Source organism: Struthio camelus, chromosome 3, assembly GCF_040807025.1.
Source record: "Struthio camelus isolate bStrCam1 chromosome 3, bStrCam1.hap1, whole genome shotgun sequence".
NCBI classification, from domain to species: Eukaryota; Metazoa; Chordata; class Aves; order Struthioniformes; family Struthionidae; genus Struthio; species Struthio camelus.
This window is the reverse complement of record NC_090944.1, coordinates 126,540,869-126,568,033: the sequence shown is the minus strand read 5'-3', so window position 1 is coordinate 126,568,033 and position 27,165 is coordinate 126,540,869. Positions and strand designations below refer to the sequence as shown.

Genomic DNA, 27,165 nt, shown 5'->3' with positions numbered 1-27,165 from the left:
TCTGTAAAATCTTGTCCCTATTCCTCTGACGTAAGAGGAGAAACAGAAGTTAAGCACTGCATTTAGAAGTGCGCTGTGGGTCTGTAGTAGAACATGACCTAGACTGTAGGGGTCCTGTCTGCTTGATCCCACCCTGTGTCTGTCTTTGGGTTTGTTTTGTTTAGTTTCAAGCCTGTGCTTTCTGGAATTATGGGAAGACGATGAAGAACATGTTTCATGCAGATTTAAGTAGCCTTAGAGCAAGATGTCAAGCAGTCACTTTCTGGCAGGAAGTTATTTTCAGTGTTTGTAGGCCAGATTGCCCAGAGCGTGGTGATACACACTAAAAAGGGAAACGGTGATGTTCCTTCAGACTTGAAATGCATCAAATGTGTAGCCTTTTCCCTTGTTCCTGTGCGTGGTAGTGCCTAGGTAGGATGGCGGTGCTGAGGAAAGGAAGGGGACGCTCCCATCCTACTGTGGAGGTGAAGGAGATGTTTTGACTGTATCACTGAACTGCGGCTCACTAGACCTTGGTTTGATCCCAGGTTGCTTCTGGGCAACCTCAAACCAGTCACCCCATGTGTTCCCCTCAGTCCCGTTGAGAACAAGGAGTTCATAAGCGTGTATTCCCTTGGTACAGCGTTTTGAGAGCCATGAGAGTGTTTCAGAGCCAGGAGGGGTCTTGGCTACTAGCGGTACAGGGCTTCTGATGTGCGCCCCATCGTGACCATGGGTCTAGCACTGCCACATGTGCTGCTGTCTGCTTTCCCTACTCTGCCACCCAGATCGCTCCCATTGCATCTGTGTATCAATTAAACCATCTCTGCAGCCTCCTAGTGAGCCAGTGAAAGCTTTGCCCTGTTAAATTCGCTGGCTTGTGGGAAGCCATACACACTCAGTTTTTTTGCACACTTCCAGATTACAAGTGCAGCTGAGACAGAGGCAGTCACTTCCCAGAAGCTGGTCAAAGGACACGCGTACTCTGTTACGGGTGCAGAAGAGGTAAGTGCTCAGCAGAAAAGAAGGGAAATGCAGCAAGCTTTGCACAGAGTCTCTCCCTGGGGGATGACAGCAACACATTCTTCTTCAAAGTTGCGTTCTGCTCTTCAGTCTCACCTGTTTTAAAGAATCAGGTTTTCCATTCCCTTCTTTCTGAAGAAAAAATTATTTAGTTTGTGTGTTTTCAGTTCACACTTTGGAAAAATACAAATGTGACTGCTTAGGTTTTTAACTGAAAAAAGAGCTTTCTTTCCTAAGTGCTCCCTGCTGTTCCCTGGTGAGCTTGCTTGTGAGAAGCTCTGTGCAGAGGACATACTACCCTCTGGTGGTTGCCTGGCCTCTTAACAGGTTTGTTTTTTTTTTTGCTTGCTTGTTTGGTTTTTTACAGCATCTGGGACTGCAACTAAAGTGCACAGCAAGATGTGTGAGACGTGCCAAGCAAAAAAAAAAAACACGCTTATCCCATAAATGCCTGCCAAGCAGTGCCTTTAGGCTGAGGATGATGTTTAAAAGTAGGATATTTAGCAAGAATAGGTGGCTGGTAAAGGTAAGACAAGTGAAATCAGAAAGGAAGCAGGCAGATCATGGAGTTTTTCTGTGTGTGTAATGGACTTTGGGTCAGCTCACAGATAATTATTTCTGAAATATCTCTGAGATTTCAGAGTGAGGTGTAATGAGAGGCCAGCCTCTGGCATACTGCATTGAAGTGGACAACGCTAATGGGCAGGTTTATGTGTTTGGAGCTGGCCCTGTTCTCACAGCAAAAGTAGTAAGAGAGTTTGCTGACTTTAATTCACAAGCAAGCATGACTTAGCCAGGCTTTTCCTTTTGGAAATATTTGCAGGCTTTCTGATGACAGCTTGTCCTAGACAGGAGAGCCCTATCTCTAGATTTCCGTGCTCTCAGCTGCTCTGTGCAGCACTTCTTAACAGTACCTATTTTCAGGCTCTAGCAGTACACTAGCTCCTTCCTCTAATTAGTGCCATTAATTCCCCGTAAATAATGATAGTTGTCATGGAAGCTTGTAAAGCTTTGTTTGGACTGGACTCAGTGTGTACAGATCGGTAGATAATAACCTAGTGCCTCTTCATGGTGCAAGAAGATGCTGTTGTGGCAGGGCTGACACTGCTGCAGTGTGGGCATTTGTGTGATTAAAGAGTTTGTGGCAGTCCTCACTACAGCCGGTCCTAGTATCCTATCTCTTGTAACAGGTGCAGCTCAGATCATATATAGGGAGGGAAGAAAAGGCATTTGCATATGAAAGGGCAGTTTATACCTACTTGACAACTCTAGAGAAATATTCCCTTGTACATGGTTCTTGGTGGCGTTGTAGCAGTTTCACGCTTCCTCTGCTTGAAATCCAATCAATCAGAAGTATTTTTAAGCAGCACAAGAAGGACATTTTGTTTGTCCTGAACATTGAAAAATGTCCTGAACATTGATTTGCGCACAGTATAAACATCTGTGCGTGCTTGAGTGGTTAGAGCTCATTCAAAAAAGAGTTTGACTTTTATGCCTTTTGGACCAGATGAGTGAGTGTATGTTGGTATATGTCCTCATGTATAGCACTCAAATATTTACTCTGACGCATCCTTTAACTCCCATAAGAAAAGTGGAATGAAGCCCAGTGCTTAGCCCCTGGATAACTCTCCATACGTTTCTAATCCATCAGGTGAACTTCAGAGGAAGCGTGCAAAAGCTGATCAGAATCCGAAATCCTTGGGGGGAAGTGGAATGGACCGGAAAATGGAATGACAAGTGAGTTAGTGGCTTGTGTGTTGCCAGCAGATGTTTATTGCAAGATGTGGTTGTGTTCCTGCTGTGGTCTGTTTTCTCTCTGCCTGTTCAAGTCACGTCTGGGTGTGATATTCTGTCTGCATTGCTTGTGTGGTGGTGCTTTGAGCTGCTTGAAAGGATCAGTTCCGTCGCTGCCATCTCCCATGTAGGCTTCACAGAACGCTGTGCCCTTCATACAGAAACCTGCCTTCGTGTCAGATTGCAGTGATTTGATTGATGATTGCTACAAGCCTTCGTATAGTCTCTGTCACTTTACCAGCCTTGATATAGTGGTGAGCTTCTGAAAACTTATTCTCTAAAAGGGCATTAAAACTCTATTTCTGTTGTTAACAATGAAAGTTGGAGACTTTATACATCTGAACTGGGCGGTATTTTTTCTGGGGCTTCCTTTTTCGAAAATAAAGCTCCATCACATGCAAGCCATTAGCACTTTCTGAAAATCAAATTCAGTTTCTGATCCTTATCTTGGGTATTTAAAACATGAGGCATCTAATATCCCAGGTCCCTGTATCTTAATTATGCTTTGATTTGAAAGCTCTGGAGCTGCTGTAGGCATGACACTGCAGTCATGTAGAACAGCAAGAAAATGAGATCGTTGTGGTCAAACAGCTCCGTTAGGATGTGATGCTTGTTGTTGTATAGTTAGCGTGGGTTTGTCTTTCAGCTGCCCAAACTGGAATGGCGTGGACCCTGAGGTGCGGGAGCAGCTGACTAGGAGACATGAAGATGGGGAATTTTGGTAAGTAGCACAGGGTTTCCACTCAATCTGAAGGAACCGGCCTCTCCTCAGCATTCTTCACGTGAAGTACCCTCTCCCACCAGCCTCTTGAAGACGAGTGAGCTAATTGGCCAAAAAAACCCCAAGTGCCAAATCACAGTGAAAGAGAGAGAAGATAGAAAAGGTGGTTTTATTGAAGAGCTGTCCATCCTAAGCAGATTCCTCTGTGGCATTGCTTCCCACAGGATGGCATTCAATGACTTTCTGAGACATTACTCCCGCCTTGAGATCTGCAATTTGACTCCAGACACCCTAGCAAGTGACAGGTACAAGAAGTGGAGTCTGATGAAGCTGGATGGGAACTGGAGACGAGGAGCCACGGCTGGGGGTTGCAGGAATTACCCAAGTAAGAACATGCTGTCACTACAGTCTTTGAGGAAATCCTTATTCTAGTTGGATTACCTTAGAAATGTGGTGTTACATTTACATCCGGAATCTCTTGGGCCGGCGGGGTGGCCTGGCCTTGTCTTCCAATCAGTGTTAATTTGTTCTTTCTCTGGAAGCTTAAGTCTAGGTAGTTGTGCTTAAAATGCAAAGTGATTTAAAGCAGTAGCCCCGAGGAAACAGTGATCAGAGTCCCCTTTCCCTAAGGGCTTGGGAGGCTGAAGCTGGTTCTAACGCCTGCTTCAAGCAGCAGTCAGGTAGGCAGGTGTGCGCTGTGGTGCAAAGCTCGTTTCCTCTCCTGGGGTTGGGCCTGCAGAGGGACAGACGTGATGCGTGCATGGAGGCAGTCAGCCTTGGGAGCCATGTCCCTTCCACGGTATCAGCACAAACTCAATATCCTTGGCAGTCGCTAATTTGGGGTGGCCTATCCAGGACCTGGAATATCTGGGACTGATGTCCAGAAATACAAATGCTTTGGAAAAGCATCTTTCTGATAAAGAGTTTAGTTGTAGTTGTTAAGATGGGGGCTGGCAGTGGTGTTAGTTTTTCCTTCTCGTACACCGATTTGGAAGTCAGAGCTGCATCTGTTCCTGCCGACAGATTTATATGTCGGGGTGCGACTGCTCTTAAAGAAGGCTCTGAACAGTTTGCATAAATCTGCTTCCCTCCCCCTTCCCTCCAGATACTTTCTGGATGAATCCACAGTACTTAATCAAGCTGGAAGAAGAAGATGAGGATCCTGACGATCCTGAGAAGGGCTGCACTTTTCTCATTGGTCTGATTCAGAAACACCGGAGGAGGCAGAGGAAGATGGGAGAGGACATGCACACTATTGGCTTTGCAATTTATGAGGCAAGTAAGGCAGTACATGTGCATAAGAGGAAGAGGAAAGCTCGCCCTGCAAACGGGGCAGTGCAGTTCTTGGCTGCTTCCCTGCTATGCATACCAGGAAAAAAAGCCTGGAGGCCTTGACAGTAGCGTCCTTGTGGCACTCTGCACAGCCCTCTGCAAGAGTGGGCTTTCTGCTAAAACTCAGCAGGGTTCATGTGGACACTCGCTGCAGCAAGGAAAATTCCAGTTAGAAGTTTAGAAAAATATCTTCCCTCAAGAGAGTGGTCAAACACAGGGACAGGTGCCCAGAGAGATTATGGAATCTGTCTTCTTGGAGCTACCTCGACTGGATAAGGTCCTGAGCAACCTCATCTAACTTTGACGTTGGCCTTGCTTTGAGCAGGGAGTTGGACCAGATGACCTGTAGAGGTTCCTTCTTTCTTTATATTATCTCTGCGCTCCTAAATGCAGGAGCAGGGAAAGTGTTTACGAAAACTAAAATTGCAGAAATCCATTCTGAGCCTCACTTACCATGCTGTCGTGAAAAGAGACAAAATGAGAGCAGCTACACTAGGGATCTGACCCGGGAAAGTGGTATCTGGAAAGTAATCCCAGCAGCAAAACCAGCCAAAATGTCTGCAAAGCTTATTCTGCTGCATAAAGGGTCAGAAATATGTCTATGGTAACTCTTTAAGCAAAACATTGAGAGGTATGTTGTTAGAGCTACAAAGCAGAGATGCTGTGCCTAACTGGTACTGGAAATAGGAATAATGCTTTTACCTGAGATTTGTGATTTTTTTACAGAAATTTGTGACTTCTGTAATTGTAGGCAATAGATGCAACGGCTTTCTTTCTCAATATCCCAGCTTGGAAAAAGCTTGTCAAAGAACCTGCTCCCCACAAGCAAATGAGTTTTTAAAGGAAAGTTAGGTCTGCTGAGCGCATAAGGAAACAGAAAACTGCATTATTGTGTTGCTTAGCCCGTCTTTCTCTGCTGGTTGTGGAGAGGTCAGTGGGTGAAAGAGAAAGTGGTAAGAAATAATACAGAAACTGAGTCTGTGGAAAAATATCACTGACTGTTCCCAGGCTAATCCGAGGAGCTGTGTGGGTGTCTCACAGTGGGCTGCAGGGTAGAGCATCAGCAGGAAAACATGATCAGCTTGGCTACGTCTGTGCTAGCCTCTGCCCACGCTGCTCAGGGCCAGCCCTCCCTGAGCTGCAGGGGGCTGAGTCGGGAACTGAGGCAGCATTAAGCGGTGTGGGTGACGTGGGCTCAGCGCTCAAGTTCCCTCTCTCATTATGTATTGGGTTTTTTGCTGTGGGTTCGCACAACCCCCCCCCCCCCCAACCCGAAGCATGTGGGTGGGCCCTTTAAGCAACAGTGAAAAGAAAGAGCCCTAGAACAACAAACAAATAACTTTATCCCTGTCTCCTTGCAGGTGCCCCCAGAGGTATGTAGAACGGATTGCTGTTCATGGTGCAGAGCTGGGGATGAATGGCTTGGGGGAAGAAACGGTTAAGAGGATCCTCCTTCACTGACTGTACAGAGTCATATTGACTGCACAGAGTCTAAAGTTAGAGGCCATTTATTCTGGAAGTGGGCCTGGGCTCGTGTTTCGTTTTCAGAACGTCTTGGGTACGGGTAAGAGCTGTCTGTACTGCAGAAGTTTACCAAAGCTGCTCTGTCACTGGTCTTCTCCCAGCCCAGAACCATACCTTCTTCTGCAGAGTGCAGTTGATTTTTTTGTTTGTTTTTTGGGAGTTTTTTTTTTCAGGTTTGCACAAAGTTCATGTTTTTGACACACAACTAATATTCCAAATAAGCATTTATTTTCATTTCCTTAAGCACTATCTTTATTTATTTATTTCTGTTTCTACCCACAGCTGGTTAATAGCGGGCACTAGGGATTAGAGAGGTTTGTGCAAAGGAGTGAACTACATATGCAATACAAGGCAGGGCTGCAGCACCTCTGAGTTGTTGCTTTTCAGAGGAAGAAATGAGGTTGTGCAAAATGCTGGGGTGTCCTCCTTACACGGCTGCCTGTGCTTGAGACATTGTGCACGCAGAATGTCCGGGGCACCTCACAGCTCCTGAGGCAACCCTCAAAACGCCATGCAGTATCAGTTGCTATAATGTAAAGTGTGTTTTCACCAGGCAGGAATTTGTATTATCTCTCAGTTAATTAAATTTCTTATGTACCTTTTGAATGTGTTAGCAGTGTTCTGACAGCTGCTCAGCTCTTACCCTAGTGGTCCAAAGCACTGGTTTATATAAAAAAGAAACTCAAACTACAGTCCCTTGACTTTTTTTCCACTATATATGGAATTTTTTTTATCCCACCATTGCAACAGGTCTGACAAGTTTTGCATTCTTAAAAGTCTGGGAAGACTGCAAGGGGGAGGTTTCTGGAAAGTCCACCTTCCTTATACTGGCTTCTAGATCTGAGCTGGCTGACCTTTATAAACCCTGTGCAGAAGAGTTTATTCTGGACGATGTTATACTCCAAATATGTTTTTATAAAATGTAATATTTTTTTTATTCCTGAAGCGCTTCAGAACCGGGCTCAGAGGCAGTCTGCCTTCATAGGCAGAGGTGAGCTGAGATGCCCTAGTGGTACCAGCTCTTGAGAGTGCAGAAACATCAGGAACAAAACATTTAGCTTTAAAGGAAGAGTTTGCCAAATACCTTTACAAACTATTCATCTGTAAAACCTAGGAGTGACTTGAACATCCTACTGAGATCATCTGCCAAATACACTTGCACCCGCAGCTCTGGAGTATTGTGATGTGATACCCCTTGCCCTTTCTTTTTTCTCTTAATTCTGTTGAACTAACATCATTCTTTTCAGACTTAATTAAGAATATAATAGAAATTATAATCAGTTTCTAAATGCAAATACGTGCAAACTGTGAGGGCTTTCTGTTCCTTTTCATAAGTTTTCTGGCCAGACGAACGTTCATCTGAGCAAAAACTTTTTCCTGACAAACAAGGCAAGAGAAAGGTCGAACACCTTCATCAACCTCCGAGAAGTGTTGAACCGGTTCAAGCTTCCTGCAGGAGAATATATTATCGTGCCATCTACCTTTGAACCCAACAAGAATGGGGATTTCTGTCTCCGAGTCTTCTCCGAAAAAAATGCAGATTCCAAGTATGTGAGTGTTTTGTAACTATACGACCGCAGTTTGTGCATGTGTGCGCGGTGTGGGAGTCTAGGAGGATGGAGCAGCACAGCAACAGGGTAAAGCAGCTTTTCCTGTTAACGCCTTTGTTCAAGCCTATAAAATGCATTTTTGCTGACAGCCATCCCTGCCAGCAGTGAAAAGGGGCAGATTAATGTGTTCACGGACAACCTTTGATCGCAGGCCTGGGCTCTCCCGGCCGAGGATGGCTGGGGAGGGCCGTCTCCTCCGGGCGCAGGGATGAAAGCTGGACTCTGCGCAAGGCCCCTCTCCCTGCGAGCGGCAGTCTGAACCGGTGGGCACCTCGTGGGAAGGGGTCATGTTAGTTCTTATTTGTCCCTGGGCAAACTGGCTTTACTATATCCTACCTCAGTATAAAACTCACTTTGAATTGACCGTAGTCTGACTGAAGTCTACAAGACCTGGCTAAAAGGGAGAAGCGTCCTTCGCTCCAGCAGTTGTGCTTTAAGTTACCAGAATGAGAGTTTGTGAGGATATTTTGTGTTTAATTCCACTTTCTTGTCTCAGTGCTAGTCTGGAAATAGGGAAACAGTTTCTCTATTGCTTCTGTGTGCAACAGAGGAAAGTCTGAGTAAACGTAGCAAGAAGGAATGGGATTTTTTATGGGATTTTTTTTATTATTTTATTCCCATCCCTGGCTGGGCTGACGTTTCTAGTAATAGGGCTGTAACCAGCTAGATTCCACAGCACAAGAAAGCCCCAAAGGATGGCAGTGCGGGAGATGGTAAGTGTGTGTGTGTGTGTGTGTTCTCATGTCTGTGAACACATTAATCAGGAGAAATGATCTTACCCTTTTAAAATCCTGCTGGGAAAAAAGAAAGGTACTTGCTCAGCTAAATTATATCTTTGATAAAATTAGAAAGGGTTTTAACGGAACTGGCTAAAACTACGCTGTTAGCTGTGAAGCCGTGAGAAAAGTTCAGCTGTGGCGCAGCCTGAAGAGCAGGTAGGCTGTGGTCTTAGGAAGGGGTTTCCTGGTCTTCCTTATCTATTTCCTAATTCTAAGCAAACAAACATCTCTCTGCTATGCAGTGATCGTTCCTTACACGTTTTCTTTAGTGGTGAGAAAACTGGGGCTGTAGTTGCGTAAAGGCCCGTTCAGTTTTTGATTGGCCTCTAGCTGTGCTTAAACACCATCCTTAGCTGTGATGTTCCTACAGAAGCTGATGAACAGTGCGACACGCTTCTCATTTTGGTCTGTGCACATGCCTGTAAGCACAGGTCAAAGGACATCTGAGCTGTGCTGCTGGGCTGGATTTCCTGTGCAAATCACCTAAATACACTAACTGCATCTTGGAACTTGTCCGAGCGCCTTTTGGGCATTTCTTTTTGCTTTAAGAAATAAAATAAATATATATATGCGTGTATATATAGTGATTAGATACAAGTTTGAATTGTACACAAGAGCTCAGCCCCGGGCTGAGGACTGTAGGCAGTGGCACTGAATGACCCAAAGGATTGTGTCTGGCCATAAACTCTCTCTGGGACTCAGGACGATGTTGCAACTTGTAAGGTGTTTTGAAACTCTGTTGCCATAGCTGGCAAAATAGTGTTTTCACTGGTGGCATTCAGTGTTTGAGGTTGGTAACTCCAGTAACCTCTTGGCTTTGAACAGTCCTCATTGTTACCATAATTTAAAGAATTCTTCTTTAACTGAAGCTTTAAGCAAGGACATCAGAAAAGTGAGACTTTTTCTTTGTTTTTAATATCAATCTCTTTTATTTTTCTAGGGTTATAGATGATGAAATTGAGGCGAATTTTGAAGAGGTATATCTTAACTTAAATATTGTAAATTGAAATAACTTTGTCATATATAAGTGGGATTGGAGTATCCTGTGCCCTACAGCAGGGTAGTATTTTTCTATAAACATTATCAAGAACTTTGGACACGGATCTTTGGATATGCATAGTTGGATATCCAGCAGAGACAATGGAAACATCACAAGCAATATCCGAAACAAATGCTGTCCCTTATCTACAAGTGAACTTAGCCTTTTCAGGTACCAGGTCAGACGCTGTCTGCAGACGTAACTGAAGCCAAAGGAAATTCCCTTTGCTCTCCAGACCTAGACACCAACACGCTGCAGGCTTGGTAATCCCTTCAGCCGTGTGTGTGTTTTAGCATGCAGTGTTGCTTCTGAGAGTAAGAAGTGGCTCCCCATATGTTAACTCTTGCTGAAGTTGGGAATCTCGCCTACTAATGCACCATGTTATATGTCTATCACTTTGTGTGATTGATTTTTTTTTTTTTTTTTTTGCAAGGTGAGATCTGACACTTTGCTTGCTTTTCTTTAAGTGGTCCAACAGTAGTAGTAGCAGCAGTGAAGTTGTGGGTTTGTTTGGGTGGGTTTTTTTTTTTTTTTGATAAAATAAAGACTTTATTTGATTTTTCTAATAGTTTTTACTTTAAATACATATATATATATATATAAAAGTATTCATTCCTGCAGTGTTTGCAGCACCAGCATTTTGAGGAGCCCTGAAAATAAAAAGCAGAATTACTGTGTACCTTCAACTTTGCAATTAAATTGCATTGTTTTGCTAGAAGCAAGGATATGCATTAAATACATCTCTGTCAGAAAATTTCCTGTTTTCAGTATTCTGAATTTCTCTTTTCTAGACTGAGGTCAGTGAAGATGACATTGAACCCAGCTTTAAAAAACTCTTTGGACAGCTAGCAGGAAGTGTGAGTATTTTTTGTTATCTCTTACCCACTCACCTATGCCAGCAGTAAGAGAGATGCCTTGCCTACTCTGCAGTTTAATTCCTGTGCTGAGTCAGATTTCAAACATATGTGCATAATTGGGCACGCAAACATCTGTGTAGTTATCCATCTACTTACACTATGGACTTCTTAGCGCCCCAGCAAACCATCTCCGTTCTCTTTGAACCACAGACTTGACTTTCATCTCTGCAGGGATGTCCTTCAGGCAGAGTGTTCAGTCTGTGCGTGCAGTGAGGCATGCAGGTTCCTCTCTGGGTTGCATCTTCTGGGTTACATCTTCTCCCTAGGCTTATCTTGGCTGCCTGAGTACTCGAGGGAAGATACCGCAGCCCCGGTAGCACACAGTCAGGGAGCGGAGTGAAACCTCACTGGGCAGTTGTTGCTGGACGAGCTTACAGCTTGCATTTCTGTAACCATATGCTGAGAGCTCCTGCCCACTTCGTGGGGGCAGTAGGCAGTGGGCAGTCCAGTAGCATCCGGGCTGGCCTCTATGACTGGTGCAGGTGGGTTTCCCAGGAGGTGTGGTAGAAAGGCAGGACTGGCAAACAAGGTTTGGCCTGTACCATGTGGCCTACATTACAAGGCATTGACAGAAACTCCCAGGGGATACTCAAGAGTTGGCAAACGCACCTGAAGGAATCTAGAGGCTGCTTAGGTGTCTGGACCCCCCAGTTACAGAACTTTGATTTTATTTTCCCCTTTTCCACAGGATGCAGAGATCTCCGCCTTCGAACTGCGCAATATCTTGAATAAAATCATGGCTAAACGTAAGTACCTTCCTCCAGCTGTCTTCCAGTTGGCCACTAGCAGGTTACAGATGGGACCCTGAGAGCACAGAGCACCCCACTAATTTTTGCAGAGTCAAATCCCTGGCCTCTGCTCCAGACCTGCAGCTTTCCCTCTCTGTATTGCCAGGGGCCTGTACTCTGCTCCTTCAGGAGTTTGCAGAAACACTTGGGCTGTGCCTAAGCTGAAGGCATGTTTTACAGGACCTGTGCTTTGGCAGGGGGCATATAGATTCCTGGTAAAAATGGATGCCTGATATCCCAGGATCTGACAATTGGTGGTGTTTGGCATGAAGATGGACTGCTTTGATTAATGCTCAGTAACGGACAAGGGAGGATATTGAATGATGCAGGATTCAAACGTGACATGAAATATTAAATGATAAGCTGGCATTCAGGTTTTCATATAAACCGGCTGCTATCATTTCTGCAAACTATAAGCAGAAGCACCCTCATGGAAGCCTACTACAGGTACTCTGCAAGTGACAGTCGCCAGGCGTCCTACTGTCAAGTGTTCCTCAGGAACTGTGGTTAGCATCACGATTTGGGTAGCTGCAGAGTCCGCCTGTGCATCTGCCTCATTGCGTGGAGAGGGGAGCCTGCACCAGTCTAGTTGAGGGACCTGGAGATCACATTGCTGTCTTAGGTGAAGAGAGTTTTAAAGGAGAAATTTGTTCCCAAAACAGCTTGCGTCAGAGAGAAAACTAATCTCTTGCGTAAAGGAATATCTTGCATCTGAGAACAGCTTTTTTCTGGAGAGAAATAAGGTGGGACTATGACTGAACGACTCGTAACCTTGCGGTTCGTCTTGATGAGCAGTTTGCTGCCCCCCACCCCCATCAGCTGCCCATTTTCAGAGTCAGGGGTGGAGGCTATACAACATTAGCCCAGCCAATGGTCTGGGGTATCCCTGATGAGGAGGAGAAACTTTAAATGTCTGGGCTTCCCTTTGTTTTTCTCTGAAGTCATTCAGAGCTTGCCCTTCCATTAAGCAGTGCTCGAGCTTGGAGAAATAAGTTTCCTTAATTTCCGCAGTGAAATCTTCGCCAGGCAGCCAGGGTTGTACAGTATCTGTGAGAGCCAGCTAGTTAACGATTGTGTATTGTTTGTATCCAGGCTTGATTTGATGTTCTTGCCCTGAATGAAGGTGTCTCCTGTTGACTGCCGCAAGGGCTCAGAAGTCCAGGTTGTCCACGAAAGGCCTCCCTTGTCTTTGCTGTCTGTGCTTGATCTCTATCTGCGCTTCTGTAGCGCACATGCAAACCGGACTAATTGGGGTGTTTACTTGAGGAAACATCCCAGCTGACTTTCACCCTAGCTTTCATTGCCTGGAAATTACAGGGAGGCTGCTGGCTAGCAGCCTGTTTGCCTGCTTCAGTGCTGTCTCTCTCTGGGGCAAAACAAGAACCGTCTTACAACCGTTTGCGGGGGCCTTGCAGTTTCTGCTTGTGTGCCCTCCCACCTGAAGTTCTCGGTCCCTGACCACAGCCCCCCAGCATAAACATTGCCCCCTGCTCTGCCAGATGAGAAGGGCTTACCAGAAGTGGTATCGTACCACGGAAAGGGTAGCTACGCAACATAAGGCCGTTTCTCTTCCAGCATTTGAGGGAAATTGTAGGATTTTCTGGAAGCAGGTGTCCTGACTACAGTTGTACACGTGTCACATCTCCGCAGCGTGCAGGCTCTATTGCATCAGATATTTGCTGGCTCCCAAAGGCTTAAGATGATATTAATAATACCCGGACCACTAGGCAGGCATCCGCTGCTACTTACTGCACTGATACGGCCCTGATTGTGACAGTGATAAAGCAGAACATCTATTCCCAAAGGAAGGTTTCATGTAGAAACTGAATTGTCATTGACTAAGTAGTAGGTATATCTCAAACAAGCTAGAGGACTCAGCACAGTTTATGTAGAAGCAAAAACCACACCAAAATGAAAGTTATTCGCTAGTTGTAAAGTCACTGAAGACATAGAAACAAATAAGGGCTGCCATGTACGCACTGTGGTTACAGAGCTCCCAAGCTACTTAGGAAGGTCCTGTGGTTCAGCATGCAACAATAATCCTGTCTTTTTGCTCTTTCTTTACAGGCCAGGATATTAAATCGGATGGCTTTAGTATTGAGACATGCAAAATAATGGTTGATCTATTAGATGTATCCTTTAAGGCAGTATTCTGTGTGTGCTGAAGGAGGTGAGCTGCTGCCGTTCTGGTGGCGGGTCCGTACTAATGCATTAGTGACTCCTAAGGTGAAGAAGCTGGATTTACCCTGGGTTCCCCGGCATAGAAATGGTAGCCCTTGCAATATATTGCTGCTGACTGTGGCAGACGCGTTCTCTCAGGGGGTGAGGAAAGTCCATCTTCAGAAAGGATCGTCTGCTTTAAAGTCTTCCCCGGTGCTGCGGGTTCCGGTTTAGCTGGTGTCAGTGATGTTGGTGCTGGGGAAAGGCAGTGGCTCGCAGCGCGTGGTGCGGATAGCCCTGGCTGAGGGAAGTTGAACGTGCACACCTGGGTGCACCTGACTGCTTTTTGCGTTTTTTTTCTGTCATATAATGGCTGGGTTTAAGGGCATTGTAAAGCCACAAGGACTTAGAAAATAAGGCAAACAGGCAGCAGGAAGCTAGACATTGCTGGTTTGTAGGAGCTGCTACTACAAAGAATAAGGGCAAAAGTGTGGGATGAAGGATTCAAGTCTAAGAATAGCTGTGTTCAGTTTGTCCGTGAAGTGGGAGTTGAATTGCGTAGTCAGAAAAAGGAAAAATTACCAAAACAAAATGAAGCTCTGCTATAATTAGATGTGAAATGTGGCAGTCCCTAGGGGCCCTCAGCACTTTGTAGGAGAGATGCAACGGCAAGGTTCTTTTGTTAACTGTTTGTTCAAGAACTTAAAATCCTGTAAATAGGCTCGGTTGTGGCTTTGTCCTGTTTACAACCCAGACTTACAACTCATGCTCCTTCAAATGTATTGAACTACCTATGCAGAACAAAATGGCATCATCTCTGCTCTTTTATACATATATTAAAAAGGTAAAGAAAAGCCAGAGAGGAGCAGAAAGTTTGGTGAAGTAACCAAACGGTTTAAATGAATCGGTCATATCTTACTGATTTAGAAATTAAAGCACAACAAGAAGCCTTGTAGGACAGCTGTATATTCAACAGGATGGTAAGACATCAGCTTCACTGAGGACTTGCAGCCTTTTCTTTAATTGCAATTTTTAAAGTTTTAAGTCAACACTGCCCCTCTATGCAAACCTAGCAAAGGAGCGGGGGGAAACACTTTTTCTTCCTTCTAAAGAGTTTGCCTTAACTCCAACAAGACTGATGGGAGTGGTAAACTGGGGCTGAAGGAATTCCACACGCTCTGGACAAAAATTCAGAAATACCAGGTAAGACGCAACCTTTTTGAGAGAACGTACAATGAAATATAGAGGTGGTTGTTAGACTGCTTTGCTTCATGCCGTATATAAATACTAGAGAGTATGGGTGGCAATTTCTGGATGCGGCACCTTTGTGGATGGTCACTGACAACTGTATTTCGTTCAACGGGAGGGGAAAAAAAAAGGTCAGTAAGTATCTTTTGTTCTGAGAGAGACAAGGGCCCTCAGCTGCTGGTGATGCCCACAGCATTTCGCAGGATAAGGACAGAAAGAGAGGGAACTGCAAGAACAGCAGTCAAACGTATGCGCTAGAACGTCCGTTATTTAACTCCTACCTCTGTCCTAGCTCAAGCTGAGCTGTGCTAGTCAATCAAACAGTGAAACTAATAGTACAACCAAAAAATCCTTCCAAACTCAATCCTTCTACGTGAAGCAGCAGGCAATAAAAAGCAGCAGGTTTTCTTTTGTGTTTTACTTGGTAGCTCGATGCTGTCTGCTTGAGACCAGGCTGACTAAAAGTTAGGCGGCTATCAGACTTCCCAGAAACATGGACGCAACTGGGGACTTGCAGCACCAGGGACTGTGGCTTTAGCTCATGATACATTTGTGTCCTCAGTCCCCGAGTTTTACTCCTGAGAGCCAACAGGTCTGACGACTTGGCCATCAAATGCCTGCTAAAGGACACGCTCTCTGCCGGTTTTGGGGGTTTTTTGTTTACTCGCCCCCCCTAAAATGTTTAGCCTTCCCACTTCAGGTTTAGTGTAGGTCTTACTGCTTGCTTTGTTCGCGATGCTGCAGTTGTAGATGGGCGTTCAAGAAACTCTCCGGAGTCTTTATCCAATCTGGCTGCTTCATTAAAACACTTGGATGTTTCTCAAGCTGCTTTTAGGTGAACTCAGGGATGTGGGTGTGCAGTCCTTCCGACAAACATTTTGAACATTCCTAAGCAAAGTGCAGGCTGCATTTTAAAATATTTAACTTCTGACTGAAGCCGGAACTTCAGCTGAAGCTGGCTGAAGCCCTGAATTATTATTGACCAATTTGACTTTTGCGTGTGTTCTGCAGAAAATTTACAGAGAAATTGATGTGGATCGATCCGGTACCATGAACTCGTATGAGATGAGGAGAGCACTGGAAGCAGCAGGTTTAATCTTGTTCTGTCTCTTTTTATGGTTTTCATCAGTTTCAAGCCTGTTGATAGATGCTCACTGGTCTCCCTTATAATAGTTTCAGACCTCTTTATTTAGATCAGTGCTTTCAGGAGTCAAGTTTCCCTTTGCAGAGGCTCTAGGAACTGTCACTTTTTAAGTTGAAGAACGTTGTGTTCCTGGACCTGAAAGATCTCCCTTTAATCGATATGTTTAGGCTGGATTCTTTTGTCTTTATCTAGCAATGTCTTGCCATACAGGCATGCTGAAAGTATCTCAAAGGAGGGACCTGTTTATAGTTTTCCTTTAGAGACAGGTTTTGGTCGTTTTATGTGCGTTTGGGGCGGGGTGGTAGTGTTTTTATTTTTAATCCTTCGTACTGTCTTGTAGGGTTCAAGCTGAACTGCCAGTTACATCAAGTCATTGTGGCTCGTTTTGCTGATGAAGAGCTCATCCTTGATTTTGATAACTTTGTCCGGTGTTTGATTCGGCTGGAAACTTTGTTCAGTGAGTACACACTTAATAACAAAACAGATTCTGTAGCTTCGTGTTTTCAAGTGCAGGCTAATTTGTGTGGGAAACTTTGTACTGGTTACCAAAGTAAGTCACTTCAAAACTGAGGTGCAAATCCTGCAACCCAGTCCGCACCTTACTCCTAGAAATCAGCCTTTTACATCAGACTGCTGGAATGAAGCCAGAATATTTCATGCAAGCAAATGTTGAGTTAAAATAAAACTTTTTTTTTTTCCTTAAATAGTTTTAGTTTGAGAAATACTTTTAGTATACAGACTAGCCCCTTAAAGTACGTGCGGTTTCTTTAGCAGCTAGTTCTTGTACACTAGCACAGTTACAATGCTTTTCTTATATGTGGATATGTATTTTTTCCTAATGGTTACAGTTGTCCCATTCTAGTTTTGGGTGTAGATCATGTTCATAAACTTAGAATCTGGGTATAAATGCCTCTTTTACCTGAAGCACAAAAGGATGGCTTTCTGATTAGTTCCTGTATTCATCCTCATCTGTGATTTGTCTCAACACCACAGAAATATTCAGAAAACTGGACACTGAGAAAACTGGAGCAATAGAATTGAACCTTGTTACTGTAAGTTGATTTGCATCTAAAAAGCCTGTTCTCTGGGTGGGGTGGGGGCAACAGCAGGGACTTGCAGCTGGCCTTGTATGTGTTCACACATACATACGGCTTTAAGCATCTTGTGTATTTATATGCAGCCTTAGGAAAGTTTACCCCTTTTTTTTTTTTGTTTTTTTAAATGTTCCTGCACCAAATCTTACTCTCAAACAAGCTAGATAAGTTGCTTTAAGCAGATGCCACTCATTGCTTACTTGCAGTAATTTGGGTTGAAACCTATGCAGGCCTCTTCCCCACGTTCTCCATCAATAATAGGGAGAAACGTAGGAATGGTATTGACTCAAAAGGTCACCACGCGTGCCCTGTGGTGACAACTAAGCTAGAAGAAAACTAGCCTCCTGCATGGTTTCGATTCACCTGTTACATGAACGTAAATCATTTCCCTCAGGACCCAAAGAAGGAACATTCCAAAATTCTTATGCATTTGTGGCCTTACCTTAAATGAGGTATAATTTAAATAGTTCAGGAACTATAATCCAAAATTACTTTCTGTAAAAATACTTAACACTGCCCTCCTCATGCTAGAAATAGGAATGCGCATAGTTGCGACACGTATTCTTGCTAAACTTACTTAACCTTGGCCCTTTTCTTTTTTCTCTTTCTGTCATATACAGTGGCTGTGCTTTACTATCATTTGAAGCACTGATATTAGCGGAAGACACCTCAAAAAGATCAAGATTATGTGAGGATAAGCATACCACCCCAAAAAAAAATAGTGGATGTGCCTTAATTTATGAATGGTAACGTCTCACTATTACTAGGCAGAATCAGCAGCCTAATTCAACAACAGAAGAACCTGCAGCCTCATTTTAGAGCTATGATGGTCTTTATCTACTATTTTATATAATGATGGTCTTTATCTACTATTTTATATATATAAAAATCTCCTCTCTCTAAAAGTTTTAATTTAGTAAAGCCTCAATGTAACTTTTGAAACTACTGCTTTCCTAATAGCTTCATATTTGATGTATGGTATGTGCTTTCTTGAAGAAAAACAATCCAACCAACCTGCCCATAGCCTGTGAGTCTGGTTCATTTAAGTGCTTTCTGAGTAACAGCACATTAAGTGTTCTGCTTGGTCCTGTGTAGCAGCAATTGGAAAAGGGATGGTGTTGCACATCTCAGAACAGCACTGTTGAGGTTAGCTGCACATCTCTTCTGGTTGCAGTCAAGAATAATAACAATTATAATCAGCAATCTGAATAATAACATTATTCAGATTAAACAGCCAGTCTTTGAAGAATTTGAGTAGCAAATACTAGTGTGACCAAACTGAGGACAAGTCTTTCCCTCCTGCCTATTGCAGTCCTTATAGCAGGATGCTGTTGGCACCTAAAAACCTTTAAGAGAAAGCCAGCCTATGCTCTCGCACAAATTCTTGATTTCCTGTATCTTGTATATATGTTCTTCTAAAGTACAAGCAATAACTTCCACTGTTGTGTTTTCATTTAGCTAAAAGGTTGCAAGGCCATTATTCCTTCTCAAAATAAGCATGTGCTGCTTTGAGATGGGCTCTCACAGAGTAAATGCAGAACTGTAGTTGTCAGGAACAGAATAAGGCTCCTTTTTAAGGGGAAAACACCATTCTGGAACCAAAATCACGAGGCACTGACAGATACCAACTGACACCTTAAAAGACTAAGGGCGGAGGCAGTGAATTTTTCCAGGAATGATGATCAGTATTTTGTAGCCTGTGTTCTACCTATTAAAATTATGAGGCTGCAAACAGTGGCAGACCACTGCTTCAGAGAGTTCTCACTGCAGCTGATTTATTCTTGTCCACTTGAGGGTTTGTGTCCTCTTGCCTACTAACAACTTCCTGGAGTTATGGGTGCATTTTCAGAAAGCAGTAAGGACTTACCCAGTAGCGAAACATGAACCTGAAGGCGATGGAGAGAGGAGCTTTACAAAAATTCCTTTCCCTCAAGGAAATATTTGATCCTCTCCAAGTAATGCTGGTTTCTTTTGTCCAATGATTACTCCTGAGCAGATAGATACAAAGGCTAGTTCCTATGGGAAAGGTTTTATTTAAAAAAAAAAAAAAAAATACTTCTTCCAAGTCTTTTTCTTACATGTGTCCTCTAGCTTCTACGGTTAACAGAAGATATATGCAACTAACAGATAATGGCTAAGTTTTAAATGCAGAAAACCAAGTCTGAAATGGTACCTCTCCTCCCCCCTTCAATACAGAACATAACTGAATGTTACCGTAACAGTGCGGTACGCTGTATTGTTAACATTTTCAGATGGTCTGGTATAAAAGCTTGACTTTAAAATAGCCAGGAGTTAAGGCTGAAGAGGAGACAAAAGTTTAATAAAAACAAGCTGACAGGACTACAGAGAGTTTCTACACTTAGTTTTCAAAGTACAAAAGACAATAAATACAGGAGGCTCTTTGTAAAAAGAGGAGTCTAAAACTACGTTGTCTGTTATAGAGCACATAATATTTTGAATACATGGAATTCCTAAGATGCTACCGCATTTTAAAAGTTATTGCTCAATGCATTGGTCACATGTTTTTTACTGTTTAGATGCATTTCAACTTAGCTACTTTAACAAATATTCTGTTCACAGCAATAAACATTAGGGTGCTGTGCACGTACTTCAGATGACTTCAGTTTCCCCCTCTGGAAAAAGCCTCAGGATAAATGTGGACAAAGCCAGTCATCTGTTTCATGCTGACTCCTTCAATGGTAAATTGAAAGGGTCCTTGTATTAAATGCAGAAAAAATGTAGAATTCTTTTCTGCCATGCTTCAAAAAAAAAAATCAGAGTGGGTACTTGAACATTAGGCTTGCTTAGACCAAAGGCAGCAGAGTTTCATTTGCTCGTAACCACTATTTCATCTTGCAGAATGCCCTTTTCCATTTGCTAATGCATCAATCCTTCATTTGTTTTCAAAGCACATTCTTCATAGCTTTCAAATTACATTGTCATTGAAATAAGTCTCATGATATTGGAACCAACACAAAATGATTTTTTTAAAAGTCATCCATGATTAGTACTTCAAGGGTCTGGCTTCCGTACTAGTTCATGCCAGGCTTCTCTGTCGAGGTTTAATCCTTGGATACAGCTGAGGGTAAAACAGAGAAGAGATTTAAAATTTTAGTGTTTAAAATGGTACTTATTTTTTCTTTATACTTTTTGTTGATACAATTCTAATATAGTTTTTAGCAGCAAAGTCTGCTTATAAAAACACTCAGAGCACTAACAAAAGTAGATTTAGCATTCTTTGGGCAAGCTTAAAAGTACTAACCCTGTAAGTACACAAGTACAATTATGGCCAAAGGAAGGCACTGAAGAGCAAGTCCTAGCGCCTTCAGCTTGACTCAGCTGGGTGGGCTAGGGGAAGTAGGTGGTTTTGTAAGTCAAGGCTTTTGTGTTCAATGAACTATGGGATTGTACCACAGCAGAGATGAAGTCAGTACATTACACCCGATAACACCTGATAGTGTTTCATTTGGTACCGAGAAGTCATTTTGACAATATTATCCTATTTGCATTCACTTGCACAGTTCTTGCACAGCCCAGGAAGTCAGTGAACCAGTGAGAAGGGCAGAGTACTGATGCAGATAATTTCAGCCTCAGTTTTATTCAGGGCACCTAGCTGCAAAAGAATAAAGCAGCCCTGATAAAAATACAACTTCATACAAGACTGTATTAAACTACCAAACATTTTTCTCTGGCCTGAACAGCTCAGCTGGATTGCAGCAGCTATATTAAAAGTCTAGTAGTTGCTTTTGAGAATAACCACAGCATGCTTAGGTAGCCATACAACCAAGACTGAACAGCTGCAAGCGTGTAACAGGTACTGCTGGGTTTGGGTCGTTTTCCCAGAGGTTCTGTTAGGACTGTGTTGTGCTCAGAAGATGAGTTGCTATCCCCTTCTCTCCTGTGTTGCCTTGTGCTTTTTATTACAGAAGCACAAACCTTCCTCGTGTTCTTACACACCTGTGCTCCTGCTGAGCGCACCAGCTGGTGAAGAGGGAGCACATGCACAATTCGCCCCAGGGCGGAAAAACCGTAAGCCTTTGTTCCTGACCCTATTCTGCAGGGCTGGCACGTGGGTGCTCTCAATTTAGAAAAGTTTACCTTTGGAGAGGAGAAAGCTAAGCAAGCGCTATGTCAGGGAGAATTTTACATTACGTTGTGGGTAGGCCTAGCCTAAAAATGATATGGATATGAACACTTATTTTGCATTAATGTAGTTGCTCTGGAAGTCTAGCCAGTTTAAGAATAAGCGTTATCTGTACGAGGAAGAAGGTTCAGCCTCTTTCAAGCATCGTACATCAATCAGCTAAAATTCAAGGCAGTTAGTCTTTAGCATTGGCAGCCAACCTCTTATTTCCTGCAGTAGGGTCACTGGATATGTAGAAAAAGCAGCTTAGTGGAGCTTTTATACATGGGTCCATCTGCTACAGTTTTCTAGCAACTCAGTCACGAAGAGAAATATGGGGAAGTAACTGAAAATATCTCCTATTATCCATACACAGCTATTAAAAAAAAAAAAAAAGCAATACAGAAAGCAGAAGGAAAGGAGAGGCCACTAACTTCTTCAAGGCCTTTGACATATAGTAAAAAGAGCATAGGACAAAGCATTGTCAAATACTTGTCAGATTCGGCAATCTGATCTCTTTTTCAATACCAGAAAAAGGTAACTGTAGAATTTCCCAGCGTGCTTGTCTTAAATTTCTATGTGACACCATCTCAGAGCATAAGGTGCACTATGTACCCCCAGAATATGGACAGGGAGGGACTAGTGACTCATTCTTGATACAAGTCTCAGTTCTTAAGGTTCTCTGTGCCAGCCTATCACTTCCTAAAAGGACATGAAGCCCAGTTCTGTTTACGTGCTCAAGAGAACCTCACGTACACATCATACTCTGTTAAAGTAGCTTTTTCCTGAGATGATGAGGGTAAGGTTAGTATTAGAATCTGCTATGTGCAGCAAGGCAGTGATATATGCCTTTTTACTTATCTATTAATATAGTCTACAGTAAGTAAGTATCCAAATGGAGGGTGTTAACCCACTTTGCCAAGGCATCCAGCTCCCTCCATCGAATAAATGGAGAACTTCAATTCCTACCTTTGGACTTTTGAAATTCCACCTAGCCTAGACGCATGAAAAGAACGCTATGAATACTCCATTTAGTGTATTTGTCTGTGACTGTGGAACTAAGGACTCACCCCAAGCAGGTTGCGAGGTACATAGCCTTCCTTGTCATTCAGCCGTGCCCACCACCACTCAATTTCATCTTCATCCTCCCGGCGCAAGATTGTCATGCAGTCTCCCTCTTTCATTGAGAGCTCATCATCGTTCTGAGCCTCATAATCCCAGAGTCCATAAATCACTCCTTTGTTCATTATCCCCATTTTCTCCTGGACTCCTGCAACATTAAAAACACAAAGCAGCTCAATACAAAAACTGGATCCTGACATCAGACCATTGGAAAGACTGACTGATGGACTCTTATCGGACAGCAGTCCGGATTTAAAAAAAAAAAAAACAAACCTCAATTCCTATTACACTTTGCACCTTGTTATCAGCCTACTGAAAGTCATTCCTGGAATACGTGGCGGTAGGAAGTCAGTCCTTTCACACGCCAAACAGATTCCTGCCTTACTTTGTATTCTTCAAATACAGTGTAAACAGGGAGTGACCACGAGAGGAGCAGTGACTGAGAAAAAGGTAAGATTTTTAGGTCACTGTTCAGGCTTCCTGTACATAAGTGATGAGCAAGAAACACTGGTTTGCATTCTTAGTTCACCAGTAATTTCTGTCAAAAAAAAAAAAAAAAAGACAAGGTACCTGCTTATGTTGATCATCGTTCTGCTGTTTGGTGACAAACATTACTGATACACTGTGGCTTTTTCCCCGAGTACATCTACACTCCTTACAGATGTTATTTAAAACATGCTCATTATTATTATTTGAATATACTTCTGTAGCCAAAAATGAAATATTCTCTCAGTATACATTCCTCAGCTTCGAGACAGCGAGTTAAAAAAAAAAAAAAAAAGGTAGGTTAAATCAACTGCGGTACAAACTTTTGCTTAGCTTTTTCTTTGTTATTTTTTTTGTATCGTCATGAGGAAAGAGTATGTTGCGTATCATACCACAAAACTTATTTCCCTCTCCTCCTTTCACCTGTTACAGTTAAGAGTGCTATACAAAAGGCTATGTCTGCTAGGGGAAGTATCTGTTCAAAGGAAGCTGTTCTTTTCTGCTTTCCGGGTCATCCTATAAAATTAAGTTACTTCCACTGCATGCTTAAGTTCTGATCACAGAAGCTCTTCTATTCAGTACTGTTCAGTCTTCACAACAAAAAAAGAGAACTAGGCGAATGAATCAAGACTACACTTCAAATGCTTCACTAGGCAGTACACCTAGGTTTTTCATCTTACAGGCAACTTGAGGGCCAGGTTTTAATGCAACATCTACTCTGAAAACAGAGGGGATACACATCCCAAACTTCCTTTACAGCAAGAAAGATTTAGCCAGCGAATGAATCTCTCACCATAGCTGTAGGCAGTCAGAAAGAGTCACAGCAATTGGATTAAGTCCTAATGGAACAATATGGGAATTTGATAGCTGAACAGCCAAAATACCAAGACGTACCTTAGTTTTGATGGTTTCAATTTGGAAAACAAGGCAGTAAGCCAAAGCTTTACAATCCTTCCAAGACCCATGGAAAAGTATTTTATAATAACAGAAAACAAAAAAGAACTACTAAGCGAGTTCAAAAAAAAAATCCACAGAAGAAAATGTTTTCTTCACATTGTACCTGGTTATGTTTCCTTCCCACAGGAGGCTGTTTACATGAATTTAAGAACTAGGCAAATTGCCGGAAAAAATTTCTCCAGGCCTAAAAAACACAAGGTACCTACATCTCTGACTCATGCCAGAGTGTTAAAACCAGTAAAAAATACTGGTTAAGTCTTATTTTTAACCTAGTCCTACAATCTTCCTTGGGCGTTTGCTGTTGATGACCACCAGAGTCTGGATACAAAATTGAGTGGAACTTTACTTAGCCCACAGATTCAGGTGCTAGTCAGACAGGCTCCCTGCTTTCCTAAGGAAACCTGTAAATTTAGCACCAAGAGATACAGTTTTCAAGCTTAGTGAGGACAGGTGGGTAGACTGCTTTGAAATACGATGGCTGAGCAGCTTACAGAAATTCGTATTGCTCAGAGCTCCTATGTTCCACAAAAAGGCTTTATTTTCACTGCTATTACTCCAACCTCTTACGGATAGATGACAGTCAGCCGATAGGTGCCTATGCAGCAGGAACTACATACAAAACAGAAAACAATAATCTGATATCCTCATTGACTTAATACTGATCGCACCCTGGAGGGAATTCAATCTGTTTGAGGAAAAAAAAAAAAAAAAAAAGAAGTTTCCTTGTAGCCTTACTATTTGATTAAAAGCTAGCGTTAAATGGGGGATTTCTTTATAAATGTCAGAGAATAAAAACGCCAGAAAGTCAAATTCAGTGCTTACAAACGTATGTTAATGTAGAAATTTGCCAATACCTTTTCTGATTCTGAAAATTCATCTTAGCAAGTATGCCACGTTTAAAGACATTAGCTAGCGCAGGTGTCACCTACTGAGAGATCCGTGCCACCTTTGTACATAAAGTAGTAGTTACCCGGGAAGAGTCACCTGATGGTTGTCTGAAACTAACGCATTCTTTGATGCATGTGCTCAGTGCATTTCAAGGTTTTCAATGCAGAGGAAAAAACTGCGTTACTCACGCTGCCTCTACAGGTTCAGCAGCTATGAAAGCCAGCTCCAGGTGGACCTCACTCTTACAGTAAGCTGGCTAAAAACCCTCTCTCTCTCCAAGAGGAACTTGAGGCATGGGCAAAAGTAGGTGCAACCTACCACTCCCCATCCAAAACATACTGAAGAGTCCCAGGTAAGTCCCTAGCATGCTCCAGAAGTCAGCTGTCATCACCTACCATACAGGAACTGGGAGCACTGGGTGTAGCCTTCCTCCATTTCCTCACACTTGTCTGCAGCCGTCTGCATGTCACTGTAGGTCATAGCAAATACAGCTGCACCGGACTCCACCAGGAACTTGCACACCTGCACATTATTGCAAGACGCTGCACAGTGTAAGGGGGTCCTGCAGGCCAAGAAGAGAGAGAAGACAAATGACTTTTATTGTTCACAGCAGTGCTTACAGGCGCCTTGGCGCAAACCACTTTTACGCATGACCTCCAGCAATCAGTACGACATCACTGAAGGCCTCCCACCAGAAGCCAAGTAACCCAGGTCGTCACGAACAATTGTTTTTCACAGATAGCAGGAGTTACCTGGGGCTGCCAGAGCCCTGAAGTTGGGTTTCCATATGGATCTCTAGTCATGCTACCCTTTTCTAACCCATCAAACCTTTAGGAACATTCATCATTGCAACAGAAACCACCTCAGAAACGCTCCTGACATGATGCCTCTTACGACCTAGACAATGAGCTTCAAAACTTGACTCGGGGACAAGTACAGGTAACTGGAGTAACTACAGCTGAGGGATGACAAGCACCCTTCCTCACAACCTTGGGCCTCAGGCACTTTTGTTATAGGCAGAAATACAGTAGTAAACCACAGCCCTCCCATAGCTCTTTAATCAATAAGCTCCCCTGGCATCCTTTAAAAAGGATTTGCAAGCCAGTATCTGTTACAAGTCTGGTTTTGGGGGAGGGGGAGGGTGAGAGGGGAGGGTGTTATTTAATCATCTGAGAACTGGACATAAAATTGAGAAGAGTTTGCCGTGCTAGAAACTGCCCGGAGTACATATAAGCTGTATGCTCTCGCACTTTGAGGGGGCGCTGGGAATTTCAGCAAACAGGTCATCACGTATGAATTGCCTTTTATATATATATATATAATATATATGCCTAATATCTCAAAGAAATAGAGATTTCCTGACAGCTGCATCCACCCACCAGGCCTGAAATACACATTTTTTTCCAAATTAGAAATATTAGTATAGATTTGCCTATTTTCTCCTCTGTACATTCTCATACGACACCCCACTGCGAACTGCTGCTGCTCTACTGTGGAAAAGTCATCACCAGCTCTGCAGGTGCAAACCCAACTCTAAAGCTCCTTCCCCCCCATAAAGGCCTCTCCTAATACTACAGGAGTCAAATCCATCTCCCCAGGAGTCAAGAGCTTCGTGGAGCCTTCTGTTACGACAGGCAAAACACTGGCTGGGCAACGCAGCACTGCCGCTCCCTTCGGAGGGATCTGTGGCAGCCCCCAAGCGTCGGTTCTCTCGCAGTGAGCGTTCACAAGGTACTAAAGAAAGTCTTACCATCCATCGCTATCTGCAGCATTCACGTTCACACCAAATTGCACCAGGAACTTGACTATTTCTGTGTGCCCGGCACACACAGCATTGTGAAGCGCAGTAATCCCTTCATCATTGGGCATACTAGGATCTTCCACCTATTCAGCCAAAACAGGAAAGATTCATATGCTGATGAAGCTCTCTACAATTAACATCTCTACATGTAGGAAAATTACTTGTCTTAGTCTGAAATGTAATGTTGAGCCAGGGAGAAAACTGCAGTGGTAACAAATCTCCCAAGAAGATTCACATGTGAGCCTGCAGCCTCCTTTCAACAGTGAGAACAAAGAAATTCAGAGAAATATTTATAGCATCGTGGTGACTTAGTAAAAGCACTTATAACAAATTCCAGATACGTGTATTCTGCTTACAGTTAAATAGGCAAGTGAATTTTGCTGGACAAATACTTTGACAACACGCTAGATAGGGAGGGAAACGCTACCAAGGGAAGGGGAAAATTATCCTGCAAACTTGCAGTCGTGATGCTGTCTTGATTTAGCAGTCTTAGTGCTAAATACCCGATGTGGATGTAACACAGCTAACATAAGCTTCCAAGCGGCCATTTCTGTTAGGACTTCTTATCTCCGCAGAGACAGATCTAGGCTGTGTGCTATGATTTTAGTCTCTCATCGTAGTCCCAAGCAGCTTAGC

At 43.2% G+C, this 27,165-nt stretch overlaps 2 protein-coding genes across 8 annotated transcripts in view; one reads left to right on the top strand and one right to left on the bottom strand.

Moving 5' to 3' along the window:
- The window catches only part of CAPN2 (calpain 2), a 29,227-nt gene extending 11,058 nt beyond the window's left edge, over positions 1 to 18,169 (top strand). The window contains exons 6-21 of the mRNA XM_068940204.1: positions 901 to 984; positions 2,654 to 2,739; positions 3,443 to 3,517; positions 3,742 to 3,902; positions 4,623 to 4,792; positions 6,211 to 6,222; positions 7,709 to 7,920; positions 9,703 to 9,739; positions 10,593 to 10,658; positions 11,407 to 11,464; positions 13,574 to 13,638; positions 14,801 to 14,869; positions 15,926 to 16,004; positions 16,399 to 16,515; positions 17,052 to 17,110; positions 17,773 to 18,169. Coding sequence (XP_068796305.1) covers positions 901 to 984; positions 2,654 to 2,739; positions 3,443 to 3,517; positions 3,742 to 3,902; positions 4,623 to 4,792; positions 6,211 to 6,222; positions 7,709 to 7,920; positions 9,703 to 9,739; positions 10,593 to 10,658; positions 11,407 to 11,464; positions 13,574 to 13,638; positions 14,801 to 14,869; positions 15,926 to 16,004; positions 16,399 to 16,515; positions 17,052 to 17,110; positions 17,773 to 17,796 — 1,374 coding nt within the window. The 3' untranslated portion in view covers positions 17,797 to 18,169. The remainder of the gene's footprint in view (positions 1 to 900; positions 985 to 2,653; positions 2,740 to 3,442; positions 3,518 to 3,741; positions 3,903 to 4,622; positions 4,793 to 6,210; positions 6,223 to 7,708; positions 7,921 to 9,702; positions 9,740 to 10,592; positions 10,659 to 11,406; positions 11,465 to 13,573; positions 13,639 to 14,800; positions 14,870 to 15,925; positions 16,005 to 16,398; positions 16,516 to 17,051; positions 17,111 to 17,772) is intronic.
- Positions 18,170 to 19,451: 1,282 nt separating this feature from the next.
- TP53BP2 (tumor protein p53 binding protein 2) overlaps positions 19,452 to 27,165 on the bottom strand; it is a 65,869-nt gene continuing 58,155 nt past the window's right edge. For all 7 annotated transcript variants that reach the window (XM_068940197.1, XM_068940201.1, XM_068940199.1 and 4 more), the window contains 4 exons: positions 26,479 to 26,612; positions 25,124 to 25,290; positions 22,346 to 22,545; positions 19,452 to 20,231 (listed from right to left, as the gene is read on the bottom strand). In XM_068940197.1, the coding sequence (XP_068796298.1) occupies positions 20,190 to 20,231; positions 22,346 to 22,545; positions 25,124 to 25,290; positions 26,479 to 26,612 (543 nt within the window). In that variant the 3' untranslated portion in view covers positions 19,452 to 20,189. The remainder of the gene's footprint in view (positions 20,232 to 22,345; positions 22,546 to 25,123; positions 25,291 to 26,478; positions 26,613 to 27,165) is intronic.